We start from the raw sequence: 27,083 nt of genomic DNA, 5'->3' as shown, positions 1-27,083 counted from the left end.
GAAAGAAAATTGAAAAATGAGATTTTGAATGATAATATCGTATGTGGCATTGAAGATGAATATTGTTTGAATCCAAGAAACAAAATAAACCAACAAAGGCTGAAGACCAAAGTACTAATTCGAATCAAGCGAGGTAAATGACAGTTAAAGATTTGGGAAGAACATGGCCACTTGTATGAGGTATGCACCACCAAGACTCTAAAATGGACGAGAGAGAGAGAGAGAGAGAGAGAGAGAGAGAGAGAGGAAAAAAGGCACCAGACTAGAATGTTTAACATTTCTTCTTTGCCTTCGTTGTTATTAATGATGGTCTCAAGTGTCTGTCTATACATGAATGAATGATCTGGTGGAAAAATTCCACGGCAACTGGCTAATTGCCCTGACATTTATCTCCCGCTAAAAAGAATTCCCAAAAGACTAACCAATTCCCAAAATTGGACCTAAAAGATAAAATGAAAAAGCCTTTCAATACTTACAAATCAATGTAATATCTACAAAAAAAAAAAAAAAGAAAAAAAAAGAAGGGGTAGAAATCCCATTCGCACTTTCAACCGCATTACAGGCTTTACTTCTCTATAGAACTCTCTACGAGGAGCTACAAAGAGGCTAATGTCCGTGTGAACCATTCTGAAAGGCGTTTTATCTTGTCTAACATTTCCACATTCTTTGCAAAGTATGATTCGGCATTTGACAGCATGACCTTGGCGTCATGCTTCAATGCCTCCATACTTCTATAGTAGCTGTTCTCTAATCTTGCCTGGATCACTTCGAGAGACAACGCAACAGGAAACCTGCAAAAATTTCATGAGTCAACATTACATTTCAAAATTCATTAACAAGAGAGAAATGAAGGTTTTCATTAGATACCAGTATAGCACAACAAGTGTATGTAACAGCATGCACTGAGACCTATATTAAATAGGACAAATTTTCACCCCATACAATTAGGAACATATAGAACGAGTTCCACAAAGATGGACAATATATACCTGTTTGTAAAATGTGACTTGTCTGAAACAATTTTCAATTTTTGAACTCCATAACGATCCTGAAATGTTCACAACAAATTAAGACAAGGAAATCCATAGCAAATCAGTATGAAAGGAAGTTTTCTGCCTATATACCTGGGCTTTGTTGCCTGACTGCTCTAACTTGGCAAAAGCAGACAGCAGCTTATTTCTGATCTCATTATCGATGTGAGGTTCCTCCCATTGAGTATCAGTATCAAAGAGTTCCCAAGGACTATGATTATGCTTTTCTCTGGGGTCAGTCTTGTACTGAATAGTATACCTCTCCCATGGACTATCAGGAAAATCTACTGATTTGGCCTGCGAGGACGTTATCCGACCATCCCACCAACTACCATCTTCTTCACCTTCAACTTCATTTCTCCACCATACTTTGCACTTATCCCTGAAGGTCCATTTTTTGGCCATAGCAGCATCAAACCGAGTCCTTTCAACAAGAAAGTCCGGGAAGCCCATCACTTCAGGCAGAGTCAATTTAAAAGATTGTTGGTACACATTGGAATCCGGATCTACAAATTTAAGTATCATTTTACAGCAGCTCTCCCCAGACCCTGCAAGTGAGGAATACTTGAGGTCTTCAACTTTACAAAATTCCACAGCTCTTATGATGCCCTTTATGTATGTCCAAGGGCCTGGTTCTCTTGAATTAAAATAATCAATATACTCTTGATGCCCCTGAAAAGTAGAGGTTTATAGGTAAATAATTGAGACTACTGATCCTAAAGCACCAAGTCACCAACCCCCAAGAAAAAAAAGGAAAAGGGGGAGGGGGATTTTTTTGGGGGGGGGGGGGGGTGGTGGTGTGTTGACAAGAAGAAGAATGATAAATATCAGCAACAATAAATCATGTGATATATTGCTTAACAACTAACCTGTCTCAAATATACAACTTCATCCCCTTGCTGGGGAATATATCGGGAACCCTCCTCATGTGTTGACAACATTAACCATGATCTTTTTTTAGCTGATTGATGTGACTTCCTTCTATCTACTGGAATTATGTCACGAACATGATTACTGGCCCTCCTGTTTCTAGTTGACCTCAGTCCAACAGTAATTCTTGCAGTTGATCCCCAATTGTCGGTAGGGGTTTGACAGCTGTGAGTGGAATTATTATGGGTACTTCTAAATGTATTCCCTGATTCATCTCCTGGCCCTGACTTGAGACCATCACTGACATTGTCTGAATCATGTGTATATTCCTTCAGTCTCGTGGACCTTGTCCTACGAGCCCCATTAATAAAGCCTTCTTGAGAGTCCAGTCCTGCAATTATACTATTGTTGCTAGCATTTGAAGTGCTTTCCCCCACGCCACCACTATCAACTTCTAAATTAGCCCTACTCCTGTGTGATTTTGACCTCTTGTAAACAGCCGCATACCTTTTGTTTGAATTCAAATGCAACTCCTGTGAATCATGTGCCAGGGACAACGAAATTTTATCAATCTGAGAGTCCGATTCATCTTCATCATCTGCATTAACTCCACTGGTTCCTTCACCATCAGGTGCAACAGGATCCTGTTCCTTGTTTGAAGGGCTTTCATGCCAACCATTGTTCTGATTTTCTACCAAAAATCTCATTTCCTGCTTGGAAGGACTTTCAGGATCCTCTAAAATCCTTTTCGACGTTATCCTTAACTTTGTTGGGCTAGGTGTGCCTCTCTCAATTTGCTCAGGGTGGTGATCAGTCCCATTTTTGTACGGCAAAGAGGAGATGGTAGTATCGTGAGCAACCACATGAACAGATTTTGGTGACTCACCTTTAAATTCCTCAGAGGTACTATCACCAATAACTTTACCATTCATTACTGCCATCCTGTCGATATTATCCCCAAAATTTTGGATTTCTATAGTAGGGGGGGATATCATAACACTATCCTGTTGAGTTTTCATATTCCCATCGACGTTATTCTCTTTTTCACCTTGACCAACCTGACATACATGAGATCTGTCATATGCATCTGATGGCACTGCTTCACCAAATCTCAGACGCTTGGATGTACGAGCCTTGACCCCTCCCCATCTAATTTGGCCATTACTGTAAAATTCAGACAGGTCTAAATGATCTTCAACCTTGTCTAATCTCCCTCTCCCTTTTCTTTCTATAGTACTGCAGTTTGCATCACCAGAAAAGTGCCCTTGATCCTGAGAGCTTGTATGGCTCCCATTTTCTTCAAAGGCCTCCTGAGAAGCTTTAGATGATGATCCCACCAGATCAGCCTGGTAATTGCTTTTATGTGATATGCTCCTTGGAAGCACAAGCTTATTTGAATCCCGAATAGGCAATTTGAAAATCAATCTCTTCCTGTTTCCATCATTGAAATGAGATTCAGGTAATTCACAAGGTTCAACAAGATCCTCACAGTCATCCAGGGACACTTCTTTTCCTTTTAAATATTTGCTTTGCTCGTTTTGCAAAGAACTATCAGATTTATCACTCTCAATGATTGAATCGTGTAGCGAAGATTCACTTTCTGACAAATTATCTTCAGAGCCATCTTCGTCTTCACCATCTGTAGATGTTCCTGTGATTTTTGAGAACAAATTAAGTGCATTGCGTGCAGCAGCCCTTTGAGGTCTCAAAGATTTTGATGTGGATTTCCTCTTTGAAGCTTTTCGGCCATTTCTTGATTTCCTAGTTCTATTAAATCTGTGTGGATTGCCATCACACTCATCCAGATTCCTCCTTTTAACACGCCTCCCAGAAGAAGTCATGATCTCAACCTGAAAAGGGGGGAAGAAATTAATTCAAGCAAATGCTAACAAAAGTCTTAAGTTAGAACTTCAGTCTTCCAAAAAAGGAAACTTACTTCTGCCTTCTGTTTTTTCCTCTTCGATCGACGAAGGCCATCCACTGAGTCCTCATCCTCACTGTCTTCTGCACTGCACTCTGGATCACCAGAGGAAATTGAACTTAAACTTCCTTGCTCCCCTCCGGGGAAACAATCTTCGGTAACATTGTATTCTGAATCATTATCTTCACTTTGCACTTCATTTTCTGGTTCCCAATCCATGGCATCTACAATCTCTGGCAGTGGTTCAATTGATAAATCCAAGTCTGCCAAAGGAAGCATTTGGTAGTCTGGATCTACACTGAAATCAGGTCCAACAGCAAGTCTCAATGAAGAAGGATGCCATTCTTTACCCAGAGCTCCTAAACGTCTTTGTTGGTATGCAGTCTGATAGGGTTCTGGGTATGGCACCATGTCTAGCAACCACATAACAAGTACTTGAGATACTGATATTGTCACAGAATTCCATAGAGAAAATAAAAGTTAAATTCAGCGCTTAGAGTTGAGTGAACCTGAGCCACAAAGAAGATCTTCCATATTCCGTCGGTATGGTGGAAGCTGAGTTTCCTGAATCAAATGTTGTCATGCTTTAGAATTAAGAAGGGATAGTAAGAACACGATGTATCAAACTCTTTAAGTGTTTAAAACTCTATATCTGTAAGTTATAAAAGGTTTCCTAATCCACTCATCTAGAAAAAAGATGTTGCGAACACTAAAGTGTCAATCCTGAGTCCTAAGTCCCGTTTATACATCCATATTCCTATTCAAAATTTATAATGAAGTATGAAAGTTACCTATCATGAAGTATCCTACAAGCATCAGCATTAGAAACAGATAATACCTTAGAACTAACTGTGGGAGTAGGGGGATCCATGGCTGATTACCAAAGAAAAAGGAATGCCACATAATCAAAGGTTGTTCTGGTTCCAAACACAAACCATGAAAAGGCCTTCTCTCTCTCACTCAGACACAATATGCCTAGTATCTATCCAATTCTTTCTGTTAGTCACATAAACCTAGCTCTCTCTCTCTCTCTCTCTCTCTCTCCCCCACACATGCACAAACACACACATACCGACATACGCATAATATTTCTTTCAAGTGCGCATGTAGAACCAAAATTTGCATTTGATTTAAGAAGTTCATTGTGGTAGGAATACTGTACAAAATCAACATACACTAACTGACCAACCATAAACCAATGATAAGTCATTTCCTAAAGAAGTGTATCACAATTTTAGCACTTCATTTTTTCCTAAGCAATAGAACTTTGAAAGTACAGATAAAATTGCATATATGGAAAATCACCAACAGCCAAAGTTGCCAATAAACAACTAACCTGGTCAAGTGCATTTCCAAGCGTATCATAAATAAGGGGTCGATAATCACCAAGGAAGAACTGTTATACAAGAGCACACAAAACAAGCATCAAAAAGAGATGCAAAAACCTTATATTCTTCTTCTTCTTCTTCTTCTTTTTTTTTTTTTTTTTTTTTTTGCAGAAGGGTTCCACCTTTTTTTGGAGTGGGAGGAGAGGGGGGGGGGGGGGTTGTTTAACAAAATGCATTACTACCTGATCATATTTGGCATCCATTTGGGACTCGCCTTGGCCAGTGTTTAATATATACAGTTGACCAACATCATCTGAAAGTATAATTGATGTCCCATCCCTGGCAAAATAGAGAAAAGTTTCATTAAAACAAAAAATCAACAATGAATTTACAAGAATAAAGAAAATTGCAAATCTAGCAATATTAAGATTGGTACACATTTCTAGAAAAGAAATATTTCAACAGTTAGCATCTCAGAAGGATTGTAGAATATAATATAAAAATGTCTATTACATAAGAAGAATGTAACAGCAGGATGCATTTCAATCAAGGACCCTACTATATGAAATAATAATCGAATAACTTCTTTCTGGGTCAAATTCTTTTGAGTTGCAAGCACAGATCAACTCAATTAGGAAATCCCTTAACCAAATTACTAAGGGCTGGCAAGAAAAATTATTGTCATTCTGCCCTATCTATGGCCATGCATAATATTGGATCACACACAATTATAAAATACATATTTCCAAGATTGCAATCAGTTTGATAATAATCAAGTGATATTGCTTCTTTGGCCTGAATCAAGGAATTCCATAGATATGATGCAAAACAGATCTTGTCAAAGCTTATGTTAAAAAAATACATTAGTTTGGTTTTCCTGACTACACTTTAGTTGGGATTAGGGCTTTAGTTTAATTTAAGTTATTTTAAAAGATTTACATGGTTACATACTATCACAGAAAAGATTAAGACCAGCCATAGCTATCAATACTAACCACTTTCCAAAATATATTTCTTATTTTCTTTGCTGAATCTTTTTTTTTAGTGATTTAGAAGATGTCGTCTTTCTACCACAAAAGATTATGAGTGATTTGACACGAAAACAATCAGGGAAAGGAATTAGTCATCTATTGCAACAATTTATCCTGATATCTATAAAGGTAGGGGATATAATTCATGAGAATATTGCAAGTCTCCACTAGGCTGCTTTAATGGTAGTCTTTACATTTTCTTTCGCTTGTAGTATCAAGTATGTGGTAGAAGTGCAACAAGAAGCTCATGAAATGAAATATTGTAAAAAAATACACACACACATACATATACATATACTCTGTTTCACCAGTTGAATTCTTACACTTACATTACGCTTCCAACTCCACTAGATTCCTCTGTCAATCACATCTCCTAGAGCAACACCTCATTTATTGTGGTCTTGCCTTCCTTTAGACCAAATAATACTATATATATACATATGTATATACTCTTGCAACATTTTTTTTTAATACAACAAGCCTTGATCCCAAATTTTTGGGGTCAGCTATGGTCCTAAGTAGATAAGTTAGGTTGGCCACATGTATTCTTTTCCTCTATTCTATTCTATCTAAAGTCATATTCTCTGTTCATCCTTAATTGAAAAGTCCTTTTTAATAACTTTTACTAATGTTATTTGGGTCTCCTCTACCTTTTTTTAGTTCCTCAACTTGGATCAACTTATTTCTTACCAGTGCATTAATTGCTATCCTCTAAACATGACCAAACCACCTCAAACAGCTCTCCCTCATCTTTTCATCAATAGGAACTATCCCTATCTTTAAGCAGATTTCCTCATTTTGAACCCTATCTTTCCATGTATTTCCACTTATTCATCTTAACATTCTCATTTCAACTACACTCATTTTATAAATATGTTACTTCTTAACAGCCCAACATTTGGTACCATATAGCATAACTGGTCTTATAGCAATCTTATAAAATTTTCCCTTTACTTAATAGGTATCTATGATCACACAATACTCCTAATATGCTTCTCCACTTCATCCACCTTGCTTTTATCCCATGAGTCACATTCTCTTCAAATTTGTATATCTTTATGAATTATTGATCCAAGATATCGAAAGCTCTCTCTCTTTATATCTCGACCATCAAAAAGGAAACACAAAAAGGGAACCAATGGACTATACTAGATCAATACCCTAAGAATCCATTAGATCATACTACAAAGTAATCATAAATCATCTTAGGTCTACTATCATCCAAAGATTAGCCAATAAAAATAAGGACTGAACAAACTGAGTTTTGAGTCCCTATTCCCGAAGGGACAGCATTCATAAGCTCACATTTAACAAGAAGGGACTGCATTCCAAAAACTATTTCCAAATATCTTGGGAGTACCAATGATGCCTCATAAAATAAGGAGGCAACACCTCTCAATGCCTCATAAAATGAAAGCACACTAAAACACCCACTATTAGTAAGTCCCCAAACCAATTCACCTTATCCTCCATAGCCACACAAATCCCACACACTTTCAGTACCATTAACTCCAGCCTAGCATTCCCACATAGGTATTTTACTGAAAAACCATTTCACAACACAATGGGACCTTTTACATTATTTGATCTGCAACCCCAAAATTCATATATCCACAACTTTAGTCCATAACATAACAAATTCTAGGCAGCAATATTCTACACAAAATGTAATGTCCTAGATTAGTTAGATATCAGACCTTTCCTATGTCATGATCTCTGACAAGCAAGCCATAAGCTGAATGCTCTAAGCTCCCACAGAAGTAAATCCTGAAGAAAACTAACTATAATGCCAATAGCTGTTTTACCAATTAAAGTAATCATCTGTCATGCCTCTTTCCATGTGCAACCATTCTCTTTAAATATAAACAGTTTGAGAGCTCACAAAACAAACTTAAAAGGCAAGAATGCTTTTAATTGGTAGTTAAGAATTTCTTTAGGGCACATTTCCAAACACGTGCACCATAGTTCAATAATTATCAAAATTCTGAGGACAGGATCTCATAGGCATTTACCAATAGCTAGGCCCATGTCTGTACACTTGCTACCTCAGTTAGAACAGAGGTTTCAGAAATTAGCCATGACATCAGCCAAGTCTTAGTTAAAAGTTCATCTAAGTGAACATGAAGATTTGAAGCTAAAATTGCTTAAACTAGCATAATACTATAGTAAAAAATTTCTAGATTGAATATCATTTACAACTGCCATTATACAGAGACAAAGTATGGACAGTATTGTTCTAAACAAATAAAAGTACTGAAAGTTAGCCTAAATAACAGGTTTAAAATTTGAAACCGCTATAGGAAATCTTACGAATACCCTTGCTTAGCAGAAACCTTCACTAAAAGGGGTGTGTGGAAGTAGGGTGTTAAAGCATTAGAAAGAATTGCCAACTGATAAAAAGTCCCAAAAGCAGAAGAGAATCAACATTTGTATGCCAAAATCATAAATGGCAACGGGGATCTCTACATCCAGAGTAAAGACTTCGACCACATTAATTAAGAAACGTCTAGTCAGATAACAGTACAAAAGTTAGGAGCAATTTTAATGACATTCAAGAAAGTAAAACATAAAGGGAAGCACAAACAGAAAATAAAATACTTCCTTTCAAATTTGAAAAAATATGTAAGAAAATATAAGGGAAAAAAAGCACAGGCAGTGTGCTAGAAGCGACAAAGAAAAACAAAGTACAATGAAAGTACAAAAATCAAGCATATCGGGTAAAGAAATGAAAGAAAAAACAGCCGAAGCATTTGCCCAATCACACAAGGTCTGAAATAATAGAAGCTTCAACTCATGAATCGATCTCTCTATCCCTTCACCTTCAATCATACGTGTATTCCTTTCCCTCCAAATGACCCAAATAAGGCAATGAGAGATCATTCTCCAAAGTACCTTAGTTCTAAGTCTATTCCGAAGTACCTTAGAGGCTGTTTGGATGTAAAATTTCATCACTCAATTTCCATCACTCATCACTCATCACTTAATTTTTCACACCCGCTTGGCACCATCACTCAATATTTTTCACACTATTTGTGGGCCTCATACTTGTCACTCAGTGCAGTTTTTTTTTTTCCCCAATACCCAAAAACCAGAACCCAGTGAAAGAAGAAAGGGAAAAAAAAAAAAAAAAAAAAACCCAGGAGAAGACCAAACCCAGTGAAAGAAGAAAGAAAAAAAAAAAAGAAAAAAGAAAAAGAAACCCAGGAGAAGACCGAACCCAGTGAAAGAAGAAAGGAAAAAAAAAAAAAAAAACCAGGAGAAGACTGAACCCAGTGAAATAAGGAAAAAAAAAAAAAAAAAAACCTGGGAGGAGAAGACTGAACCGAGTGAAAGAAGAAAGGAAAAAAAAAAAAAAAAAAAAAACCACCCAGGAGGAGAAGCTGTTTTCAGTTTCCATAACTCAACTCAAAAATCAGAGAATTGAGTGATGGAAACAGAGTTATGGAAACAGAGTTATCGTGCAGCCAAACGGATATTAAGCTATGGGTCCTACCATTTTTGAATTATGAGTTATGGAAACAAAGAATTGAGTTATGGAAACAAGCCATCCAAATAGCCTTTTCCGAGTCTATTCCAAAGTACCTTTCAAATTTGATTTTAACAAGTGCAAAACTAAACTGAAATTTCAATTACATGAATAATTTATACTTCTAGTACACATTTATTATTCACTTACGGTGAAAACTTCCCATCTACCAGCTTGAAACGTGAAGTATCATATATCCGGATAGGTGTACCTTCCCATATCTAAAATCACAAAATATGAGTGCTCAGAAACATAGAAAATCATAAGAAACTTCAAGGTGATTAAAGAAACTAGAAACTCACATCCCACACTATGGTTTTTCCATCGTAACCAGCGCTCATAGCTATCCGTGGGTTGAAAGGATGAACATCCAGAACATATGTCTATAAAAAGACAAGTTGGTAGTCAGAATATCTCTGCATCATATGGTATGTTTCATAAATAACAGAGAAACCATCTTAATACGCGTACTTAAAAAGAAAAAGCAGCAGCATAAGCCATCAAGAGATGATGGTAAGTGGTAACCAAAAACTGCAGGTAACTGGAAGCTTGTTGGTTTTGAAAGATTATTGGATTACAAAAGGCCCTCCAAAGCCTATGCTAATGGATGCTCAGAAATATAATCATTAATTAATTTTAACTATACCACTCAAATTGGCCTCTCATACGTTGACCATCCATGTGAGCACGTGGCTCCTCATTGGGCTAGGCATTCATGTCATTGTAATTTGGCTTTGATACCAATTAGCTAGTACCTCTAAACTTTAGAGAGAACAGGTGTCTTTATTTTTTTTTCTTTTTTGATAGGTGAGAACAAGTGTATCTTTCTAAACATTTCCCCTCACATGTGACCCCTCATACGTGGGCCATCTGCATGCTGAGCCCTTCAATGATGGGACCTAACATGTGGACTAGGAACTTCATTGGGGGAGATGAAATACAATTTGAACACATAAACCTACACCCTGGTACCATAATAAATTACCATTTTCCCCCAAAAACCTAAGTTTATGGGTGTTGAAGAATTTAATCAATTAATTATGTTCTATTAAAGTTATAAAATGTTTTAAAAATCCTTTCACAAATAGCAAGGCTTGCATGGTGCAAGCCAAGTGTGAATTTAATGTAACCTCACAAACAGGCTACAAGGCTTGGACAGACAAATGCTTCCAAAGTCGTGACACAGAACTGATTCAACAATAGGACATTCCATAAGAGAGAAAAAAGACAATAACAGGATGTTGGGCAGACAAATCATGTTGCTAAAAGCGAGAGGCACATAAGCTCTGAGCTACAGGCACTTTGCTTAAGCGCACTTTTCCCAACAGTGCAGACAACATTTGCATAAGTTTAAGGACCAGCATAAGAGACTGGTTACCAGAAACAATATGCAAATTACAAAGTTGAGTCACTCACTGGCAATAAAGGTTAAGAGAAGTCCTACTTCCTCTTTATACCCTGTTATTATTAGCATTTGTCTAATAACATTTTTTTTTTATGACAAGGAAACCCCTCAAGGTATGGACCAGTGGGACCACCCCTGAATACCCATACACCCCCACTGAGCAGGCATCGGATAAATCGCAAAATTCCTCAGCTAGGAGTCAAACTAGAGACTTCTGGATTTATAGTTACTCCAGGCACTCTCCCTTACTGCTGAGGCACCCCGGGTGGGGGCAATATAGTGATCTAATAACATGGGAGGGAAAGCTGGTTTTAAGGATTTGAAAGGATTTACCAGGAGAAAAAGCTAAAAGCATTGTTATTGCCAAGTAAATACCAATGTTGACAAGAAGCTATAACATTAACAAGCACTGGGCAAAAGGGGAACTTAATAACATCTGTGACCGTTAAAAACTAGGGCAAAAAAAAGTAGCACATGGGGCACTTTTTTCCATCTATCAAAAAAAGTGAGATCACGAAAATGATTAGAGTACTCAACACATAAGTCATCCTGACTTGCGGATAGGTTAAAAAAAAAATAATAAACAGCAGAATCAGTTCCTTTCCTTCTGAAAGCAAGATAAAACAATAAGAATCAGGGAAAAAATTCCATTACCAAAAGATTAAACCACTTACAGATTCAGTATGACCTGTCAAAGAATGTACTAAGCTACCATCAGCAGCATTCCAAACACATATTCTGCAATCTGCATAACAACCAAAAAAAAAAAAAAAAAAAATCCTATGGTTAAAAATCACAGCTTATATCTCCACCAAACAAGTAAAAACAAGAGACCATACTGCTGCTTACTCCTAGTTATTAGAGGTATTCAAACATAAATTCTTGAGATTTTCATATTACACGTGCAGAAGTGCACATGAACAGACTAAAAATTAAATATATAAACGTATGAAGTAATGCTTTATTCAAGCTGCATGCAAGATGGGGGAAAAAAACAGAACAACAATTACAATTGAATATAGCAAAGAACCTTAAATGAAAATGGTGGCTTCTATTTACTTCAGACTGTCCCATCAGTCCCCACGTTTATTATTAGAAAATCAAACAAAGAATGGTACCACACCATCGGGTATCTATCACCCACCATTTGACTCCTTCAATACCACGAGGATCAGATAATTGAGATGACTAATCACCCAAGATCCTAATCCTCAAAGTTTGAACTCACAGGGCACAGCCATGAACTGGACTCACCCTTCTGAAACTACATAGAAGGTCCATTACTGTGGCATGCTAAATGCCACCCATTATGCTGAACTCATAATTTACTAGTCTTCAAACTGTCATATCCATCCCTTTACAGATCAAGCAAATAAACCTGCTAACCCATTGAATGATATTGTTCATAAAATTAGAGAAATTTTATAAAAGAGTGCCACATTGTAAACTAAATCCTAGAACACTTAAAGTGAGACTAGTCCCCAACGACTATAATAAATTTGAGGGCAAGGAATGCTCTGTTGTTCAAGAGGAGTCCACAATTAAACCAATAATGACCAATCCAAACAAAAGGAACATTCTCGTGTTTGAAAAATAAAATGGGGAATGCTCTAGAATTTGAGGAATGGGACCAATGAGCTCTAGCTCAACTCACATGTTCTCCCCTTAAAAGTTCTAGATGGAGGGTGAGATCATGGGTTCAAGATCCATTGGGTGCATGTACAACTTACCAATAAAAAAGTGAGAAATAGGGTAGTAGAAGAAGAAGAGACCCAATGGTGACCATCAAATCCCCATTTTCTCAGAGAGCAAGTGCTAATTGGAACCTAGGATGCATGGACATGGGTACGGGTAAAATACAATGACACGAGCAATTTTTGAAAAACTATAACATGATATGGCAAATAGGACATTGTTACGACACGGGTACGGCACCCCAAATGAAGTGTTAGTGCTTCTAACTCCAAAGCACAAGCAGCCTAGAAAGCGAAGACATCACAATTAACATGATAATGCACTTTTCTCTAGAACTATCTCACACAAACCACTTGGGGAATCTATACTCAATGGATTCATTTTCAGTTGATTAATTATAATCAACCATTCAAGGAAGTGTCAGCAACACATACCAAAACATTAAGAGAATTAAATTAAATAACAGCAACAAGCAAGTTACCCATGATAGCAGCAAGGACAAAGCGATTGTCTAAGCTCCAAACAATCATATTAACACCACGAGGAGTTGGAAGCATTCTCTGACGAGGACCCCCTCGTGGAGGTTGAGGAGGCATTGGTGGAGGTGGAACTTTGAGATGATAAGCTCTTGTCCAACGGCCAGATTTCCCCTGAAACAAGATAATAGAAGCACAAATTTTTATCTAAAAATCACATATCAAACAGTCAAATCATCAAATTTAACTTCACAGTTTGGTAGGGACTTGTTAGAATAATGGTTAAATCATTAAATTCCCAATTTCCTAATACTTTAAGCTATTAGGATAAGTAATTGATTATCAGCAATTATGTCACTCATTGTCTCACAACAATAGATTTTAGAAGGGAGGGGGTCGGGGAGGGCCGCAAGAACAAGAAAGTCTAAGTCTTCATTGATGAGAGCTTACATGTGATCTACGTGATCTGGGAATCCAAATAATTGCACTGCCATCACGAGAACAGGTAACTATGTTGTCGTGAGTGAACCTGCAAACATACAAACAATGCAAATATTTCTTATATAGCTTATATCAAACCAAAGCAATAATATTTAACCTATAATGCAATATTAAAATAGGAAGCTGAAGGGAGAACCCGCATTAAAAAGAAGGATAGACCATATAACATTCAATTTTAACTCCCCACTCCCAACCCCTAAAGATAGAGTACTGGCAGAGAAACAAAGAAACATACCAGGAATTCCTAAATTTTGGAATATTCTCTTCCTTTGAGGTGTCAGACATAGTAAATTTAGATGCTACAGCACATCCACTGCAAAATATGGAGTAACATATATATCAGCATGCAAAAGTTTATTAAAGATAATTGGCAATGTACCATGCCAATCTAACCTAAATTGCACATAATTGACATCATTCTCATGGCCAGATAACACATCTATCTCATGATTTGGTTGGTCCGAGTCTTCTGCATTTGGTTTACAAGCATTCCACACCTGCAAGCATGTAGTTCTTAATATAAAAAACCTTACATCTATAGCTACACTTCACTCTGAATACTAATGCAGTAAAGAACTAAAGATTGTGCAAAACATTTACATTTGCTTTTGTAGAAAGTTGAAGCAATATAAAGTATACGCAGAAGACATTTACAAGATAAACAAGAGCGAATATGTTTAACATACCCTGGCAAGAGTGTCAGAGCTACCGGTAACAAAGACAGTTCCATTAGCATTAAATGCACAACAAAAAATTTGATGGCTCTGTGGAACACTACTTGAGGATGGACCATTGTTCTTTCCTGCGGCCAATTAGTTATTTCAAACTTTTTACACCAATGAAGCAGACATCAATCATAAGGACACTTAGAAAAGGCAAACTAACCAGCTAGAGAATCTGAAGGCCTTGGAACATATATCCTTGGACTGAACTGGGAATACCTAGCATCCCATATCCTACATGTTCCATCATCAGATGACCTGCAGAGGACAAGGATACACAAAGTAAATTACGTTTAAAATAAATCAATTGACAGAAGAATGTGTAAAGGAATTTTCTCCTCCACAGCAAACAAATCCCATAGCCAAAGGAATTCATTGTTTTAAAAAAAATAAAAATAAAGGGGAGAGAGATTGCTTGATGGTAGCAGATACTATAAAAACATAATAAAACAAGACTTCAAAACTTCACTAAGTACAAAAAAGAATAGGACTATATCCCCTAGAAATGAAGAAAAATGAAATTTCATTACGGCAGATGAAGGGTCATTAATCACTTCAACTAATGTAGAAACTGAATGCATCAGTTTAAAATACTAAAATTTAACAAACAGATATAATGAGTTTGAACCAAACAGTGATTTCAGATGCTATCCTATAAAAACTTAAAAAGGAGTCATTACCCAATGTCAGACCCACAGTCCTGGGAGAGAAGAATTGGATACAGTCCTAACCTTCAGCATCTTAATATGTTTTTTATATTGAAAAAACACAGCCCCGTACATAGGAAATGTACTAAAAAGGCAAAGACATCAAGAAATCAAAGTACAATGCTCAAGCAACCCAGAAAGGGAAATACAAGAAAAAGAAGGTAAAACCAAACACCATTCGAGAAGGGTAGAAAAGAAAAAAGACTTAAACTCAAGAATGGACCGTTCACGATCCTCAAATCTTCTCGAATTCCGTTCCTACTAGATACACCACATCAAACAGTGCGGCACAATCCTCCAAACAACTATATTACGATGCTGCCTGAAATTGCAAGACCAGCAATCCAACAAATCTGCTACCCTTTGCGGCATCACCCAACAAATACCAAACAAACAAAAGATCATACTCCATATCTCAGATGCAATAGGACAGTGAAGGAGGAGATGATCTACAGATTCCCCACACCCTTTGCACATATAACACCACTCAAGAACAACAAAGTGCCTCTTCCGAAGATTATCAATAGTTAGAATCTTGCCTAAAGCCGTAGTCCAAGAGAAAAAAGCAACCCAAGGAGGAACCTTCGATTGCCACACCATTTTCCAAGGGAAGGGAATGACAATAGATGGGGATAGAGAATGGTAATACCCACTCACCTTAAAACCTTGACTGTAGGCTGGCTTCCAACAAAGTTTGTCAGCACCAACACCCCGGACCTTTGTGGAATAAATTAGGACCAAAAACGAATCCAAAGAAAGCGACTCTTGGTCATTCACTAAGCGACGAAACTGAATGTCCCAAGTAACTTTCTCATTAGCGTAGCTCATAACCTAAAAGACCGAAGCCTCTCTTGTCCTACGCATTTTAATATGTAAAATGGCCACTCTCAAGAATTAAACCCAAGCACTAGCGCTTAGCAGCCCAAGACATTCCCATTTCCCTGGACAATAGCCTTTTTTTGGGTGAAATTTTTTTTAAAAAAAAGATAGGCTGCCAAAGATCCACTTGAGAATAGAGAGAATTGCTTGCGATGGTTTGGTCATGTTTTAAGGAGTGATTAATACATCAATGAGAGAGTGGGTTGTTCAAGTCTAGGGAACAAAATAGATAAAGAAAGACCTAAAATAACATTAGTAGAAGTGGTAAAAAAAATGTCAAAGTGACAGAGAACACAATTTTGGATAAGATCGGATAGCCGAAAAGAATAAATGTGACCAACCTTGATTAGATAGGATATTCACATTCATCATGTACTTTAAAAGAGCTTGAGAACCACTTTTGGGAATTCTATATTAGCCATTAAGTCCCAATATGGGAAAGTTTTATAACACTGTTTCAGAAACAACTACGTCCAATGGTACTAAATGTTGGGCTGTTAAAAAAGAAACATATTCATAGAATGTGTAGCTAAAATGAGAATGTTAAGATGGATAAATAGTAATACACGGAAAGAATGAGGAAAACAGTTTAAAGATAGATGAAAGATAAGGGAGTCACTTAAGATGGTTTGATCATGTTCAGATGAAAGCAATTAATATTTAATGCACCAGTAAGAAAGAGTGACCAAAAATAACATTAATAGTAGTAGCAACAAAGATTTGTTAATTAAGGAAGTAATAAAGAGTATGGCTTCACATAGAATAGAATGGAGAAAAAGCATATATGTGACTGATCCTAATTGATCTGTTGAGCATCCATAGCTAACCCCAAAAAAATTGGAACTAAGTCTTTGTCGTTTTATATACTGTTACAACAAGAGGGGAATGGGGGATTTGAAGCATGGTTGTTCTTGTAAAGAAGATCAATCAATGCTGCTGAGCTATAAAGCTCTCGGCAATCAGCTTCTAGCAATCAATAGCAACAACTGTAATATTATGCAGTGTAACTACCATGCTACGGGGTGAGTGATGCAGGAACAACATCCAAGAAATCATCCAAAACCATGCTAGCAGATTAGGTCAAGTAATTTTTGCTCCTTCAGTGGGCATGCCCCTTACTGGGTATGGATCTTAAGAACAGTAAATAATCAAATTTGTAAAAACCAAAAAGAATAATTCAAAGCAATTAATAATTAAACTTTAAATCAAAAAGAATATACCACAAATCTACAAGGTCAAACAGAACATCAATTTTTTTACAGCAAATCAACAACGCCACACATACATACATAAGTATTTAAAAACAGAAAGGACCAGCCTTACGATAGAAGGTTGTAAATAGAGTTAGGTTTGGGGCTAAATGCAATAGCAGTAACAGCTCCAGTATGCCCCTTCAGGACTGAGATTGGGAACCCATCAGGCAAACGCCACTATCAAAAGCAGGAAATAAAAGAGTCAAATAATCATCAAGTATCCAAACACAGGGTGGGAAACAATAGGGAAAAGTGCATATATTAACAAACATATCTTACCACTCGAATGCTACAGTCATTTGAAGACGATGCCACCAAAGCATTGTTGGAACTCACAGCCAAATCAGTGATATCACCCTTATGAGCAAAAAATAAGATATTAAATATAACAAGATATAACAAAAAGAAAAATCTCTCCTTTGTTCTTTCTCTTTTGGTTCTAAGTGTAACAAATGATCAAATGATGCAAAGGAGTGTCCTATAGACCATCCAGACTTACTTCATGTCCACGGCAACTGGCCAAACAATATGCAGTTTCCATTGACCAGATTTTAACAAGACGATCATCTGAACCAGTAACAACATATCTCCCAGAGCGATCAAACATTGCTACAGGATATACATGAAGGTAAAACCATCACTAAAACTTTAACATTTAAAGGAATTTATTCTTCCATTATTACTTTTTAATAGAGAGAGAGAGAGAGAGAGAGAGAGAGAGTGGCCAAACTATATATAGACAGTGACAATTGAACAGAAAGTAAAAATAAGCCAATGCCCAAGTAACTTGATTTACATATACTCCTTTAATAGTATGAGGGCATTTAGATTAATATTCCTTCACAAGATGGAAGGTATGACACCACGTTTAACATTATGGAGTTAATATTTTTGGGAAATCAAGAATCCAGTTTCCAGTTTCAAGTTTCAAGTTTCACCACACTGGAGTAGGAGAAAAATATAAAATTAGTTAAGCATGAACTTTAAAGTCATAAGAAACAAGCCACATGGTTTTAATTAGGAGCAAACCTGTTTTTATGAACTAAAAAAAGAAAAAAGACAATAACTACAGTAAAGTTTAAGGATTTATACTTAGTGTGGATATCCTCCATTGAAGTGTTATTTCTCTCATATAATAAAGCTTTGACAAAGAACACAAGGAAGCATGAGTTCCACAAACAGATATAATTTGGCTGGTTGAAAGCATAACAAATGAGAGAGCACATACTTGTGAAGAAGATTGTGTCGGTAAAAAAATTAGGATGAAAGTTTTAATTCAGATATCCACATACCAAAACAGTCAAAATCAAGTCTGCTTATGCATTCCCAATGTGCTCCAATTATAAAGTCTCAAATAAACTCCATAAAAGTTTCTAGAAGCTTATGTCTAACTTGAGCAGAAATGGCATGCAAAATTTAATTGTTGTGGCAGTTTAGGGTCAAGGAGTCAAGGTTGTAGCCTAATAGCCAAGCTCCAGAATGGCAAGGAGCACAAACTATAGCCCATTTCACCAGGTGAGCCTTTTTTTCTTTATCATCCCCCATACCACTCCAAAGAAAGTTTCATTGAAGTTGTTCAATACAGTTTTCAACCTCCACCGGGATAGGAAAAAGAGAGAAAATAAGTTGGAAGATTGGTCAAAGTACTCTTAATCAAAAGAGGAGATATGAGCTACTTTCCTCCATCAATTGTTTGCATCTCGGATATAGTATGGTCAAGGGTCTTTACATGTATATGGTGGAGAGAGAGAGAGAGAGAGAATGAGAGAGAGCAAGAGGAGAAGAAGACGGAGAAGGATGATGAGGAAAATTTTTAAAGAATTTTAAAAATTAGTATTTTTTGTTAAATTTTAGATTATAAGGACTTTTTTTTAAATAAAATATATTATAAAATGAATTTTTATTGAATAAAAACATTTTTTCAAAGTTTTGGGTGTAACGATCCAAGGAAAAGCGCTAGTCACAACTACGCTATACCTCAAAAGGACTAGTTACAATTTAGGCTCCTTGTAATTGTAAATAAAACCCGATTCAACTCAGTATATGCCCCATGTGGGACTCATCACACACCCACACAACAAACAAACAATCAAATTAGGACATCACACAGGGGCTTCTAATTTCAAAATTAAAAGATCAAAGGATCAGTTTAATATTTTCCCAAAGTTCAAGAGGTTTTTTTGCATTTTTTTTCTTTTAAAAGACATAGCACCAGCAGCAGCAACAATAGTAAACTTAGAAAAAATAAGTCTAATGCTAACCTTTGGACTAAAAGGCAAAAGCAACTCAATACCAAATTTGACTTCACTATATGCTGTTTGTTAATTATCAGTCCATAACATGCAAGGGATCATCTTCCACATGGATCTAGAATTTAAAATACAGGTCTAAGAGTAAAAGGCATACCACAATATACAGCATTCCTGTGTCCCCTTAGTCTCTTGGTATTTTGCATCTTCTGTACCATGGTAGACGGTTTTGCAATGGCATAACTTGCTGCACGAATCGAAGGGGCACGGCAATGTCTTGCAAAACCACCCCCAATTTCCCTCAAACTTAGCCCACGAACTTGATCGGCTCTCATATGAGGCCATCGCATGTAAGCAGGGGGCCTCTTGACTTCATTGTTTCCTTTGTCCCTATCATCTGAAAAGGATAGGAAGCTCATAATTATAAATAAGTGGAAAAACTACCTTTACCAGCAAAGTGGGTGCAAATATAGCAGTGCTTTTTTGATAAGTAACAAATTTTATTAAACCAAATGAGGCAGAAGTACTTCTTGTAAAGGAGGAGGAATAGAACAGCCAAAACTTCCATACACCAGTGAATGAATAATTTAGATTAAAACAGTATGGAAACTTAAGATTTAAGCATGATATACATAAATATTTCTCGTCAATCAATTAAGAAAATCCCAACTTCAAGCTTTGCATGTATGACACACTAATTTATAAACTGCAGTAAAAAGTGAAAACACCTACAGCTTAATAGTGAAAATGAATTCCTCCCAAGAAGAGTAGGCACATCAGCTGCATTTGGAGCATTTTTACCACATATGCCACGTGATGGAGAAGGTGCACTTAGCAACAGCTGCTTCAAAAGCTTTACCAAGTGATCCTTTTCAATGTGAGGATACCTAATTAAGTATCAATTATAACAGGGAATTAATCAAGGAAACTATAAGGAAAAAAAAAGTAAACAAAGAAGTAATCTGATATTTAATTGGCCCCTAATTATAACATAACCCACATCATAAACAAGAACAGGATATACAAGGAAGTCTGAATATTGCAAATAGTCTTATCAACTAACTATTACGCTTAAAGATGAAATATAAAAACAATTAGCCTTTAACATATTACATACCTCTCCACCAACATGGCGTAATTTAATGGAAAGGACATGCCATCATCATTTTCATCCCCACTATGTGTCCCATTCCTTGAATACCAAGCATGATATCTTCTAGGTAAAAGTTGATGTTCGAGAAGTTCATTCCACAACTGGCCGTAAGTTCTATGACATGGCCCAGCTGAAAGAAAATGCATAATAAGAAAATAAATTTCTCTGTGGTCAATATCCACATCACGCTCCATAGTATGACTTGTATTTGGATCCACAAGTTGAGTCTTCTCATGCCCCTTAATGGAAAATCTCAACGGTTTCAAATCCTTCTGCGCATCACCAGAAGGGACATATTTCCTAAAGGCCATATTTCCTGCAAGACCTAGAAAAAATTAATTAAGAAATCATTTAACAACCATCAAATGCAAACATAATATATCCAAAAACATATACAATACAAAAGCTAAAACACATAACTTCTCTCTCTCTCTCTCTCTCTAACCTCCTTTAGAACTATATTATATTATTTTTAATAACACACAGACATTTTTTTATTAATTTTAAATTGGCTAAATCGCTTCAGGGTAAAAGAAAAGTCTGGCTTCATGGACAAATGTCTGAAAAAGACAAAAGTAGTGAACGTCTATCATATTTTTTACACTTAGCCAGACAAAGGAAATTCAATTTTGATAATGTATAATTCTCAACTTGAACATACGGGAGCATGCTGAATGATTCGTTAAAGACACCTCCCAATAACACAACTTGCTAAAGTCGCTAAACTAACCACTTACAAGATCACTAGATCAATTGCAATTAATAATGAAAAATCTAAACTGAATCTCTCATTTTCCAAACTCAAACATGGTTTGCCTCCTGAAATTATTTGACGCACCTAGTGTACTACACCTTCATTCCATATTAGGTTGGCCCCACTTGTGAGTCCCAGGTCCATCCTTATGTGAAAGAAAGGCCTAGTACACTTGGTGCACACAATAATTTCTCCTGGACCTCACACTGCTCATGGTTTGTGATTTTTGTTTTTACTGCTTTTGGGGTGCATTGGGTGACAAGAAGGTCTATGTTTTATCTTGATAGAAAGGGCTTCTTCCTTTTTAATAAGTGATTGAAACGGCTATATGGGAGGCATAGGAATAGTTTTGTTTGGGCTGTGACTCATTGTGTCACATTGATAATTTGGAGGGGACGAAATATTCGTACTTTTGAAGGAGCAAAGAGATCCGTGGTTAAACTCGAGTCTTCTTTCTTGCGCTTTCTATTTAAACGTTGTACAATGATTGGAAGGGTAGCTTGTAATTATTTACCTGTAATCCTAACTGTTAATCAAACTCCTATGAGCAAATGACCCTGCCTGCCAGAATCAATTACTGAGTAATCCATATGCTTTTCACCCCTATGAGCTAAGCAGTTTATCCTCAGTCTTTATTACTTGTTCCCCCAACTCCCCAAAGAAAAACCCTAAAACCCTAATACCTAACAAACTAAAAAAATTATCTCGAGCTTCATTGTTAGAGGCCCTAAAATAAACAAATATGTAAATGCAAAGCAATCTCAACAGCAATAAAAATAAATAAATTTGACGAAAAATGTATCAACAAGCCTAAGCATAAATCAAAAAAAATAAACATAAATTTTATAACAAGAAAATTCAAATTAAAACCATACAATTGAACCAAATTAGTGCTATTTATAAAATTTCAAAAATAAATAAACAGAAATATACAAATTTATATACCTTTTGTAAGTGCCATACAATTGAACTAAATAAGCAATCCAAAGAAACAGGAAGAAGCTTTGTCCTACTCTTTCGAAACCCTGAGCTCGCAGAATTCATAATGCATTCTCTGTGACAAACCAAAACGAAACCCTAACTTTTCAAGCACTCAAATTATGGAAAATAAATAATTAAAATTTGAGATAAAATCCAATACATGCATTCATTATACGATAATATCTCAAGAATAATTCATTAAAAAAAACGCATTAATCAAGAAAATTGAGAAACGTTTCGTTGCAACAAGTACCTTTCAATGGAGATGGACGAAACGACAGCGTTTTGTGTTTGTGTATTCGAGTACTGTGGATTGAGTGATAATGAATAGGGATCTCTGTAGAGTTTCAGAGATTAAAAAAAAATCAAAATTTGGAAAAGGAATAGCGAGTGAGAACACGCGCTGAGACTAAGAATTTTTTGTTTTAGATTCTTGGAGGGAGCTCTGCGAGTCAGGCTTTGTTCTTGGATTTTCTACTTCACTCACAGAGAGAGAGAGAGAGAGAGAGAGAGAGGGGCAGAGAGAACGAAGAGAAATAGAGAGAGGTTGAGCGAAACGCAGCGTTTTAAACCTTTTACGCTTACTCTTCCTGTGAAGATATGCTTACGAAGGAAAAAATATACAAAAATATGTAAAATATAAATATATATATCTAAGAACCAAAAAAATAGCGATGTTGCACGCGAGTTGAGCGCGTATACGGCACGATAAGAACGACGACGTTTTCGTGATCCAGTTTTTGCTTTTGCAGCTTGTTAGTCAGTGCCAATGACAAATTGACAATGTACGTTTTTTTGTTGTGTGTGTGTGTGTTTGACTGTTTGTGTACTTTCATGGGATCATAGGATACACATTCAGGGATTTGTCCCCTGCTTTGTTTTGTCCCCCATCTCTGATTATTTTTCTGTTTAGTCTTTTTAGAAATTTTTTTAATTTTAATATATCAACATGGAAAAGCAACAATTTTTTTTTCAAATAATAAATTAATGATAGTTTTTTTTTTTGCTAATAATTAATACTATGATAGATTTTGATTTGCGTAAATCATTTTTATATAGAACTTTCATTTACATCACTAATCATAATTTTTTATTATGAAAAAAAAAAATTGTCGATTTTGTTTTATTGTTAAACTTATTATTTAGAAGTGTAGGGAAACCGAAATCAACTACTAACATAGATTGGATGGAAAATTAATGTGTGGCAACCCAATACAGTTAATTTATAGAGATGGATTATCAATGTCAACTTTTTCAAGCTTTGTTGGTTTCATTTTAACCTAGTTGGATTACGAAAGGTTTCTAGAAAGAAAGAAAGAAATTTTTGAATTTGTTCTTCCTCAGGTTAGTCTGAGGATATCATTGGTTCATATAATATCCAAGTCTTGGTTACAAAGTTTGTGGTTACACCAAGTATATTTTTCTCTAAATTTCTCCGTCCCCCCAGTCTAGAGTAGTTACATTTTCTTATATAGATACTTGAAGTGCATCACAGCCCTCCACTTGTACAATCATTAATCTTCATTTGGATGCTTGTCCCATCAGGACTTTGCTGGAGGTGGTAAGACGTGCTGCAAGCTGTGAGAGTACTGTTCAGGGGTCATTTTGTCTTTAATGCGACCAGCTGAGTTGGTGCAGTGCATTGAATGTGGAGGTGATAGGTACCTTACCTGGAAACTCCCCATCTTCTTTACTTGTATGTCTCTACTTCTTTCCTCAATTTTCAGTCATCTGGCCTAGGTGGTTTATACATAGTCTTCTGAGGAGTGCTTGCTTCTCGGGCTCCTCGGACGGAACTTTTCTTCGATTTCAATATCTAGGCTTTTGTCGATGTGATGGGCCGAAGCTGATGAGAAGTCGGGCCCATCTTCTCCTCGGGTTGGCTTGCTTGGTGATGTTTTTTCCTCAAATCTAATCCTCTCACAATGAGTATTTTACTTTGTGGTTTGTTAATATTTAAATGGTTTTAATTTTATTTTTTTCCTAATTCAATCTTTGTTTTCCACTATAGCAGTTTGACTTCTTTCGGCACTTTGACTTCTTTTGGTTTAAATCACTTCCCCCACTTGCTTTCGACGAATTTAACTTTTACACACCCAATAGAATAATCAGGTACTTGAAAAGCTCTAGAGATGCTCATTTTTATCATAAATTCATGAAAAAACAATCTTTCAATGAGCCAAAGTTCATGCTTCTAATAATGTGCAAAAGAATGAGTGTTAATTTGATTGGCACTCAAGATTTGACAATTTTCATTGTTGATATCAATTGGCTCCATGTGTTTTATTACCATGCGCTGAGCTTTGATTTGTGTGTTCTTGGATCTAGGTTTGGTTTTGGGGTCAAGTCTACTACTCATACCAATAAGGGAATCAATGATGATTATGGTGCATTCGTTGTCATGCCAAATCAATATGATAGCACACATGTGCGCGCCCTCACACATAAAGTAATAATTTGCATTAAATTATTATAAATATGAGAAGGCAAAAGTTTGGTAAAGAGAAAGAAAAAGGGAATTTGGGTTGTGCTACTCTTCCTGGCCTTGCCTTTTATAAATGCATTGGGTAGTGCAATTCATGGAATATTGGACCAATTTCTTTCAAAAATGGAAGTCTGTCTAATCTATTTTGGGTTGGTTTGTTTCTATATGACAAATGACTTCTTTTGGAGTTGCTAAATTTATGGGTTCATGCCAATCAACATTTGGAATTAAGGTTATAAATATAGGTTTTCATTTTAGCATGTATATAAGCCTTCCATATGTGTTAAACTTTCTACACAATAAACCCATCATGAATTCACAACTCGTAAACATTCCAAGCACATTTGCAAGGTCACATATAGAGCTCAAAATAAGTACGGAAAAATATATGATTTTATGCCTTGAGGCCATGACTCCAACACTTTTCCCTATGGGGTTTTATGTGAGCTTGAATAAGATGATGAAAATAATTTTGGACTTAAGCCAAATAATAGCTTCATGAAGAACAAGCTTGGATTTTGGGATTTTGTATTCGTGTTGCCTCGTTTTTCATCTAGCATGTGGTATTGTTTTGTTAGAATTATGGTTAAGTGATTAAATTCACTATTTTCAACAGCTTAAGTTTTGGGGAGAATCGGTAATTTGATATAGTATCAAAACAAGAGATCGGAGTTCGATCTCTATTTATATTCTATCTCTCATTTAAAATGTTTAAAATCTTATGTGTTGGGCCTCATCTATTAAGGGGAAGTTTAGGCCCACGCGTGAGGGGGAGTGTTAGAATTATGGTTAAGTGATTAAATTCATCATTTTGGGAAAATCGATAATTTAACATACTTTGGTATTGGTTATCTACGTATTCATAAATTTTCGTGCTTGATCAATTATTTTCCCAATATTCCATTTGTACATGGTATTAGGAGACAAAACTCATTTGGTATAGTCTTAATTGTTTGGCCTTTGGTAATTTTCAAGCATGAATATGTGAAGTGTATTTTTGTTGTGCTTGAAGAATTGGACGATAAAAATCTAATAGCAGCGATAGTTATAGTTGGGTTTGAACATGATTTCAATTAAAATTGTAAATTGTGTTTTCCTATTTCATGATTATAATTGAAATCATGTTTTGAAAACACGATTTCACAAGAAGTGTGTACGAGAATGTGCAATAAGGAGCGTGTGAAGGAAATATGTACGAAATTCCCAGACCTGTGAGATGCAAAAATAGAGAAAAAATATATGCCAAAGAGAAATAATCACACACAAGATAGTATTTACGTGGTTCGACAATTTTCCTTCGTTTACGAAGTTGAAGGGATTTCACTATTCTTAGGGAAAAAATACAGAGTGCGGCAGTACAATTTTTTCTCTCTAAAAAATGACATCAAAACCCTAATCTGCAAAAAAACAGTTTTTATATCCTGCGCACAGGATTCACAATGGGCTACAAAAACGGGCCATAATCTGAATCAAACATAACTAAACTCCATAAAGCCCAACAACGTGTAACAAGATTTAGTCAAAAACTAAATTTGAAGAATATATTATCACATTTTTGTTATATAAATAGAATTGATAGTTTTTATCGAGTGATTAGAAATTACTTCCAAAACAATGAACTATTCAATCTACCAGGGGATTTCCTCTCTCTTTCTCTCATATAACCTATTGCTAATGCATCACCAATTTAATAATAATCATTCTTAATAAACAAAAAACAAGTTCTATCCGTTCATGTTTAACATCATCTAATATTTGACTAACCTCAACTTGACTAAGTAATGAATTCTACATAGTTGATATCAGCAAATAAGAGTATCCTTTAACCAAAACACTTTGTAATCCTAATTCTTGTGCAAGCACTAGAACTTTTTGTGCAACCAAGGTTTTTACACCATCCCAATCTCCATCCTTTCAATTTTGTTCAATCAAAGTTGCTCCAACACAGCCTAAAGAATCATGCACAAGGGCTCCAATTATGACTTCACAAATCCCCCAAAGATTACACCATCAAAATTTAACTTTGTAACAATTTTTTGGAAATCATCTTCCACTTGATTGTCTCACTAAACAAAGTAGATTCAACATGGTCTTGAATTTCAATGAACCCCATAGC

The 27,083-nt window shown here is 36.0% G+C and overlaps 1 protein-coding gene across 2 annotated transcripts; it reads right to left on the bottom strand.

Moving 5' to 3' along the window:
• Positions 1–263: 263 nt before the first annotated feature.
• On the bottom strand, positions 264–23,087 carry LOC126688926 (uncharacterized). Of its 2 annotated transcripts, none has more exons than XM_050383863.1 (25): positions 22,736–23,087; positions 22,447–22,555; positions 20,712–21,072; positions 20,327–20,481; positions 19,752–19,991; positions 17,845–17,954; positions 17,625–17,702; positions 17,416–17,522; positions 14,670–14,764; positions 14,471–14,586; positions 14,178–14,281; positions 14,020–14,097; positions 13,734–13,812; positions 13,289–13,457; positions 11,787–11,857; positions 10,010–10,090; positions 9,858–9,928; positions 5,393–5,489; positions 5,159–5,218; positions 4,332–4,386; positions 3,838–4,235; positions 1,901–3,751; positions 1,125–1,703; positions 990–1,048; positions 264–791 (listed from the first exon to the last, which is right to left on the bottom strand). In XM_050383863.1, exons 2-25 carry the CDS (start codon positions 22,460–22,462, stop codon positions 596–598), a joined length of 5,226 nt encoding a protein of 1,741 aa, XP_050239820.1. In that variant the 5' UTR covers positions 22,463–22,555; positions 22,736–23,087; the 3' UTR covers positions 264–595. The 2 variants fall into 2 exon arrangements, with proteins under 2 accessions (XP_050239820.1, XP_050239821.1); XM_050383864.1 differs by having other exon boundaries at positions 20,712–21,063.
• Positions 23,088–27,083: the final 3,996 nt, after the last annotated feature.

This window comes from Quercus robur, chromosome 6 (assembly GCF_932294415.1).
Source record: "Quercus robur chromosome 6, dhQueRobu3.1, whole genome shotgun sequence".
NCBI lineage: Eukaryota > Viridiplantae > Streptophyta > Magnoliopsida > Fagales > Fagaceae > Quercus > Quercus robur.
This window is presented reverse-complemented; position numbering and strand designations above follow the sequence as displayed.

What these genes read in the sequence shown, in the direction of transcription:
- LOC126688926 (XM_050383863.1), bottom strand. An exon ending in CCAGTTGCCGTGGACATGAA is followed by an intron (nt 17,703 to 17,844) that starts GTAAGTCTGGAT and finishes TTTGCTCATAAG; the next exon opens with GGTGATATCACTGATTTGGC. An exon ending in AAGTCACATTTTACAAACAG is followed by an intron (nt 792 to 989) that starts GTATATATTGTC and finishes AAATTTTTGCAG; the next exon opens with GTTTCCTGTTGCGTTGTCTC.